The sequence below is a fragment of the Pundamilia nyererei genome, unplaced genomic scaffold, assembly GCF_000239375.1.
Source record: "Pundamilia nyererei isolate P.nyererei 1_Seehausen unplaced genomic scaffold, PunNye1.0 scaffold00139, whole genome shotgun sequence".
NCBI lineage: Eukaryota > Metazoa > Chordata > Actinopteri > Cichliformes > Cichlidae > Pundamilia > Pundamilia nyererei.
In genome coordinates this window covers 599,974-607,570 of record NW_005187540.1, presented here as the reverse complement: position 1 = coordinate 607,570, position 7,597 = coordinate 599,974, and the positions used below count along the sequence as shown (strand labels likewise).

The window sequence follows — 7,597 nt, the reverse complement described above, 5'->3', positions numbered from 1 at the left end:
CCAAGATGGCCGACTTCTAAATGGCCACCATGGTCACCGCCCATCTTGAGGAGTTTGCCCCTCACATATACTAATGTGCCACAAACAGGACTTTACTATCACCAACCATTCCCATGTTATTGCGGTGTATCCATATAAATGGCCCACCCTGTAGAATAGAATTCAACTTTATCGTCATTGCTCATGTCACAGCTACAAGGCAACAAAATGCAGTTTGCATCCATCCAGAAGTGCTTTAGCTATGATATAGAGATCTCAATGAGATTTACCTGTACAAAGGTGAAATAAAAATATCAAAGAACACACGTAAAGCTTCACCAGCCTTGGGTTTGAGCATGATTTATATGTTTCGATGACAACGAAGACAACAACACAGTTCCAGCATGCGGGGGGGGGGGGGCTGCATGTGTAGAACAAGTAAGCAGGTATGGCAGTTCTCAGGTACATGAATAACCACGTGGTGTAACGCTGTATATGCCCAGCAATTGGTGAAGAGGAGGCATCTAGTAAACCCAGGTTTCAGACGTTTCACAAAACTAAACGAGGGTCACTTTCCTTCCGTTTCGGTCAGAGCTCTTCGCCCGGGCCAGCACTCCCCCTCTCCCGTTGGATCTCATCCATATAGCGGTTAGTACGTGACCAGAAAACCGGCGCTCAGCTTCACCGTTACGATCACCGGTGGGAGAGCACACCTCACCCACCAAAGCTGTGCGTGCGAGAAACTTTTTAAAAACCCTCTCCGTCGTTTAAATCCGCCTCCCACCGAACCTCGTGCAATTTTTGTGAGATTTAAGCGCGCGGCACTCGTGCGCCTGAAAACACAGCGAGGAGGGCGGGAACAGCAGACTGAACAACAACTGTTAAAACTCCAATTTAACGTGAACAAAGTATCAATTTTAGACTGCGCCTGTGTTGAGCTGACCCGTGCCGACAAAGAAACTGTGGAGACCCTTTAATGATGTTATGGCAGAAAAAATGACTTGACCTAGAACTATGTGCACTTAAACGCTGAAATGAGAATGGAGTCCGGCTGCAAACGCCATCACAGCACGACCATCGCAGATCAGTAACTCTCTAACGGTGAAGGTTAAAATGGGAGCCGGCTCGGCCGAGCGGTCGCCCCGGGGCGTTCAAACAAATGCAGCGGAGCCCATCCACAGTCCGCGACTGCATTTTCTCGGTACCGCCGAGCACCTGCGGCGGCTCTCGGCGCACTCACTCGGCCGCGGTTCTGTTATGCGGGCTGGGCACTCGGCAGGTTAGCCTGTTAGCCCGTGTGCTAGCTGTGGGAGGCTCGCGCGAGGCTGCCCCGCGAGAAGTGAGCGCGGGAGAGGGAGCGAGCCTGCACGCAGCGGATTCCTCCTCCAGGACCAAGCGGAGTTTCCTCCATGTTGGAGCCACAAACATGTCGCGTCTAATCGTTCAAAAACACCGACAGAAGATCAGTCCGCGGGTTGGGAAAAGTCGACGGCCGCCCACGCCGAATGTTATCAGCGTCGTCATAGCTTCACACTGCATCCTTCACCAGTTTCTTCAGGAAATAAATAAATTAAAGTGTTGTAGTTACTTGCCTCGGCTGGATTTCTGTTCCTCAGCTCCAGACTAATCCTCTTCTTCATCTCCATGTCGAAGCCCGAACAGAAGGCGAAAAAACAAAGTATAACAAAGGAAAAGTGAAAATAAAATGCGCGTCAGTGAGACCCTCCTTCTCTAACGGACACAAGGCGACAACTAAACCTCCATGTTCGCTGTTGCCGGTCCGCCACTGTTAGACCACGCCCCAATCTAATGAATATCCATATTTTTAAGAAGCTTAACCTGCTACTGGTCCAAACACGATCAACTCACTAAGCCCCGCCCTAGAATCTTAGTATGCAGAGACCTCGTCTGCGAGTGGCTGTAAATGCAAATACGTCACTTTAGTGTTACCAATGAGAGGATGAGCACGAAACGTTTAAACTTTACAGGCGCCCTCTCTTTGTCCTTGTTGGCGCCATATTGTAATGATCATCGTGATCATTTTTCATTGATTACCGCAAAATAACCACAGTGTTTACATCAGTAAATCACTTATACACACATTATAGCATCCAGCTTTGTGCCTTTGATCTGACCACAGAAGCTGTTTGTTGTTTCAAGTATTTATTGCAACAATAAACATGATCCATATCATAGTTAATCAAAGTATTTTCTCAATCTTTTCATATTTATTAAAGGTTCTATTCTCCTTCTTCTTTTTCTTGTTATTAAGAGCCATGGGAGGTGACGTGGTAGAAAAATATGAAACAAATACATCAGATAATTTACTTGAACATTTTTTCTGTAAGGAGCAAAGTAACCGAAACACAGATTTTCACGTTTTCAAGTTTAGACTTTGCTTTCATCAGATAATCAGATGATCCATGATTTTCCTGACCTTTAACCTTCCACCTGTCTGATTGCTGAGGTAAACATTAGATACCACCAAAGTCTTTCCAGACACAAATCTAAAGGCAGCCAGAAACCCTCGGGAGCACCTGTGTGGGAGTTATTTGGAAGAGTCAAAATTTGAGAGTCTACAGAGTAACAGGTGTGTCTGCAGAGAACAACAGTTGCCTTAAGGTGCTTTATGTTGTAAGGTAAAGACCCTTCAATGATACAGAGAAAACCCCCCATGAGCAAGCACATGGTGACAAGGGGAAGGAAAAACTCCCTTTTAACAGGAAGACTCCTCCAGCAGAACCAGGCTCAGGGAGGGGCGGCCAACAAGCTGCGGTCATTCACGCATCACTCTCTGTAACAGTTGGAAACTTTTTGTCCATCAGCATTTTCGGCACTGTTGCCATTTGGTTCCACCAACCCTGTGCGCTGGTCAGATTTGACTCTTTCAGCTCCTCCAGTCACATTTAGACTGGGACTCATGCATGCCTGCAGGGGGCAGTGTTCGACCTCTGTGTGCTGCTGTTCTTTAGCATCTGACTTCCATTTCCTCACTGGGTGCTGCATGCATGTAAGTACGGGCATGTACAGGCGGCCTTGTTTTCATTTTGGTTGGTTTTCTTCAACACAGATGTTCTGGATCTCATTGTGCATGTGTGTCGTGACAATAGAAGCTATTCTATTCTATTCATTTTGAAGTTTTAGGTCACTGTGAGCAGCATTCTGAGAACAGAGAGCAGATCTCTCTGCTGAATGCTCTGAGATGAGATTATGATGCAAATATGGTTAACTTCACTGCACTGTGTTGACCCGGTGTGCATGAGCAAACACAGATATGCATAAAACAGGAGCATGGAGACCTGATAGGCTGAGAACACGCGTGTGAGAGTGGCTGAGTGGGACTGAGGGTGTGCTGTGAGCTGAAGTCCTGCTGGCAGCACGAAGCACCTAAAACACTCAAAACCAGACAAAATGTCAGTGCAGTGTCTGAAAGAACCTCAGGGAACTCTGCATCTTTGAGGTACTCAGTTTGGACTTCTTTTAGAAAGCACATTTTGGGGGGGGGGGGGGGGGGGGGGGGCTATGACTGAGTATCAGGGCCACATTAAGAAAACAATTATCACTGATCTGTGCAGATAACAGATGTTGTATCAGGACAAACTGTGAGGTCATACCTCACAATCGTTAAGGATGTGATTTGTGCTTCAGCTCACAGATACAGGGTGGTGATCAGCGTGAGGACGCTGCAGAAGCTGCTCAGACGGGAAATCATGGAAGAGCGGATTTTTACAGCTGTGAGGTCATCGACCGCCTGGAACAGTAAGAGGACAGGTACAGGCTGATTGACTCGTTTCACTGATTGTGGCCTTTTTTATGGACCAAGCGTGGCCTGTTTTCTGTTACAGCTCCCTGCTGCACTACGTGGAACAGCTCTCGTGCATGAAGTTCCTCGTTTGATCGATCGTTTCCAGCGCAGATCTTTAATCATCCGGTCAGCTGAGACTGCAGAAGTCACCTGGATCAGTGATGAAACGTCCTGACGACTGGATGGACTTCCTGGGAGCGCCCTACCTGATCACTGCGTGTGGATGGAGAGGAGAGTGTTCCTCTGAAGTGTCTGAATGCAGAGTGAAAGACGAACAAAGACGAAGATCTTTATCCACCAGACTTTTAATTTGAAGAGACAGCTGATGATTCAGAGCTTTACACCCTTTCAGTATAAAAGCCTTTAAATGAGTTAAACGTGAGAAAAAAAGCAGACGACAGAATAAATAATGTGACCGTCAGGCGGAGCAGAAACGCAACGTAAACAGGATATGATGTCATCAAAGGAACAGGAATGGCTCTTTGGTCGACAATTAGCTAAAGGAACTAAAAACCGACAGAAGGAGGAAGATGACGATGACGAGGTTTTTTTGGTAATCAGCTGATTTCTGACATCAGGCTTAAAGGGTCAGTTCACCTGTTGAGGGGCGGAACTAATAAACTGCAGGCCAGCGTGGATGCTCGAGCAGACGCCAAGCTCGCGTGAACTGACCCTTTAACGAGTCACGCTGGTTTCCACAGAAACGAACTTAAATGACAGCAGAGACAAGACGCTGCGATTGGCTGATTGTCTGAAACCCGTGTGAACCGACCCCTGCTGTGGTGCGTTTGTGGGCAGAGCGCGGAGGTCCTAGAGTGCGTGCTCTCGCGGCGGCAGCATGTGCAGCACCTGGTCGAGCAGCTGCAGCGCTCGGTGCAGGTGCACCTCCAGCCAGCAGGGGGTGTCCTTGATGCTCTGCCGTGGGTAGTCACACCCCCACCCTTTGACGAAGCTCAGCCGCACGATGCACAGCCTGCGGAGGTCGTCCACGCCCAGACCGGCCGCTGAGCGCACACCTGCGGGAGGAAGCACAGGTGAGACACAGAAACTAAAACATGTGAAATTAAAACCACGAGGCTTACACCGAGGGCCGAGGCCGCCCACCGTAAAAAGGAAGTGAAATAACATTAAATGCATGAAAAAGCAGGAAGTCGCACTGAGGCCCAAAAATGTCCAACGCGAATCTGACTCGATTCACTCTGCAGGTAAGTCTTTTAAGCCCTGCGTCTGGTTCATGTTATAATTTATTGACACCTGTGCCTGTCTGTCACTGGCTGTGTTGGGCAGGTGATACTCACTGACAGCAGGCGCGATTCCTCCCACACTGTTCGGACCGGGAATTGCACCGACCACCGCGGCTGCCTGAGTCTCCACAGCTGCCTGAGCCGCTGCCGCCTGCTGCTGCATCTGCCGGTGACACTGCCGCAGGTCGAACACCTGAACGAAGACGGGTGAGACAGGCAGACGGGTGAGGCACGCAGACGGGTGAGACAGGTACACGGGTGAGACACCGGGGTGGCTGTAGCTCAGGTGGTAGAGGTGGTCATTCGATGCCAGTCTGCATGCCAAATATCCTTGGGGAAGAACCTACCGCACGTTTCTCTGTGATGGATCCATCCAGGTGTAAATGTGCGTGAACATGGTGGGCAAAAACAGCCACATACTGAACACGCCATAATGAGCTAGGGTTAACAAAGAGCAAAACTGCCAGCAGAGCCAAAACCACCTGATAGAAACCGTAGCCAATTCACACTTTTATGTCCAATCATGCACAAATCTATGTCCTATAAAACTGTCAACAAGCTGCTGAAGAAGTTACAACAAAGCTGTCCAAGTATCGAGAAACACGGCCCAAACAAACCTCTCAGAGAAACTCGGATCTCTTCACAAATCAAGAATATCAAATCTGTAAAAGGAAGATGGACTCGCTGCTTTACTTCCTGCGATCCCCAAACACGTCTTTGTCTGTCTGTTTTACGTCTGTTTGGACCTTAGTGAATCCGAGCCCGTCTGGGCTCAGATGGTCATTCGCGGCGTCTACCGCTCCACGCACTCACCTTGATGTATGCTCCAGGGTAGATCTTATGAACGCCATCGCCTGGTGCTCTGCCCGCCTCCCGGTCCAGATAGAAACTCTGGACAAACACAGAGTGGTCGCTAAGGCAACGCATCCAGATGTCACCCTCCCCCCGACACTCCAGCTGAACCCCCCGGCCGATGTGGAGCCTGCAGAGCAACAACATCAGCAACATTCAATACTAACACTGCAATAATTCTCATGGTGCCACCCACTAAACGACCGCTCACCTGGCGCGGTGGCTGGCGGCTGTACGGTGGACATTGCTCAGCTGTCCCAAACAGAATCGATCTCCTCCCGAAGGATCCACGTACCCGTCCACGGTCACCAGGGGACAGCTGGACTGGACCTTAAACATCTCACCAACCTGAACGTCCAGCTCAAAGTAGGAGATGGAGCACCAGAACTCTGGACCTGAGGATCGAGACACAGATCAGGACATGGCAGACCTGCTCCCCAAACATCCTGACAAACTGGAGACAAAAGTGCTTCTCAACCTTTTATTACCTGAGCTTTTACTTCTGTAAGTGAGGACATCTTTGTTTCAGGGAACTCAGACAGATAGGTGTGAGTATCAGGGCACTTTATTTTTACATTAACATTTTTTGGACCTGCTTCACTAAGAAGGGACATTTTGTATTTTGGGGACGTCGGCCACTATGTTTTGAATCTTTATTAATAAAGTGAGGTCAGAGTGAGGGGGCGGGGTTTGTGGACAGGTGTGGTACCTGGGTGGTTGGATACTGGCTGTGGATACGGAGCGGTGCTGTGATGCTGTGACCCTGCAGAAACAAACACAGACCCAGTACTCAGCAATAATGCAGTACTCGCAGTACTACGGTACTGAATAGAGCAGTAACATTTAACATGCTGTCTTACAGAAGTGAGTGTTGGGGGCGTGGTGTTGTTGATGATGATGAGGATGATGATGCAATGGTGGATGTGGCTGGTTGCCCCGCCCACTATGCTGCGGTCCTGCAGAGGTGTAGGGGGCAGGGCTGTTACCTGCCCAGTTGGCTGTGGAGACACACAGGACACTCATTATACTACAGAAGTAGTACTAAGCACAGGTAGTACATAGTACTTAGGGTACAGTACCAGGTTTGTGGGGGCCACTGTACTCTGGGCTCTGCTGATGTGGGGAGGCTGGGGTCGGGGGATGGGGGGGCTGGGGAGTGTGAGGTGGATTTGAGTGAGGCGGTGAAGCCTGGCCGCCGTGGTTAGGAGGCGGAGCGATCTGAAGGAGGCCAGGTCCGTCCAAACCGCCGCCGACCCCCCTGGCAGTCAGAGCTGCGGGCACCATGGAGCTGCTGCCTGCAGGAAACACGACTGTGTTACAACAGCGTCACGGCGTCTCGCACGCGCTGACAGCAAGGAGCAGCACACTGACCTGGGGGAGACAAAGGCATGCTGGGATACATGCCGACAGGCCGTGGGTGGCCATAGGGGTTGGTGTGGGGGGGCAGGTCGATCTGCAGACACTCCTGCATGAACTCCTCTTTTATGAGAGACTGAGGACCTGTCAAAGCAGACATTACAAACATTTAGACTGTACCCCAGGTTTGACGTTTGTACCCCAGTCACTCAACTGTAGCAATCCGAGTCCTGGTGATGACTGTTTGCCCCTGTTAATGACTGTTTGCCCCTGTTAAAGACTGTTAGCCCCTGTTGATGACTGTCAGCTCCTATTGATGACCGTCAGCTCCTGTTAATGACCGTCAGCTCCTGTTGATGAC

The 7,597-nt window shown here is 49.8% G+C and overlaps 2 protein-coding genes across 3 annotated transcripts in view; both read right to left on the bottom strand.

Moving 5' to 3' along the window:
* LOC102214167 (acidic leucine-rich nuclear phosphoprotein 32 family member E) overlaps positions 1-1,795 on the bottom strand; it is a 5,992-nt gene extending 4,197 nt beyond the window's left edge. Inside the window, exon 1 of the mRNA XM_005744117.1 lies at positions 1,572-1,795. Coding sequence (XP_005744174.1) covers positions 1,572-1,625 — 54 coding nt within the window. The 5' untranslated portion in view covers positions 1,626-1,795. The remainder of the gene's footprint in view (positions 1-1,571) is intronic.
* Positions 1,796-3,678: 1,883 nt separating this feature from the next.
* On the bottom strand, positions 3,679-7,440 carry LOC102215188 (mothers against decapentaplegic homolog 4-like). Of its 2 annotated transcripts, XM_005744121.2 has the most exons (9): positions 7,252-7,440; positions 6,960-7,175; positions 6,741-6,878; positions 6,590-6,643; positions 6,092-6,275; positions 5,842-6,010; positions 5,083-5,221; positions 4,634-4,800; positions 3,679-4,036 (listed from the first exon to the last, which is right to left on the bottom strand). In XM_005744121.2, the coding sequence occupies exons 1-9, from the start codon at positions 7,403-7,405 to the stop codon at positions 3,995-3,997; spliced, it is 1,263 nt and encodes a 420-aa protein (XP_005744178.1). In that variant the 5' UTR covers positions 7,406-7,440; the 3' UTR covers positions 3,679-3,994. The 2 variants fall into 2 exon arrangements, with proteins under 2 accessions (XP_005744178.1, XP_005744179.1); XM_005744122.2 differs by lacking the exon at positions 3,679-4,036 and having other exon boundaries at positions 4,074-4,800; positions 7,252-7,435.
* Positions 7,441-7,597: the final 157 nt, after the last annotated feature.

Excerpts from the sequence above, each read along its gene's own strand:
- LOC102215188 (XM_005744121.2), bottom strand. The coding sequence starts at position 7,405 with ATGTTTGTAATGTCTGCTTTGACAGGTCCTCAGTCTCTCATAAAAGAG. Across the intron at positions 6,644-6,740 it reads CGCCCCCAACACTCACTTCT|GGTCACAGCATCACAGCACC; the intron begins GTAAGACAGCAT and ends TTGTTTCTGCAG. Across the intron at positions 5,222-5,841 it reads ACCCTGGAGCATACATCAAG|GTGTTCGACCTGCGGCAGTG; the intron begins GTGAGTGCGTGG and ends GTCTTCGTTCAG.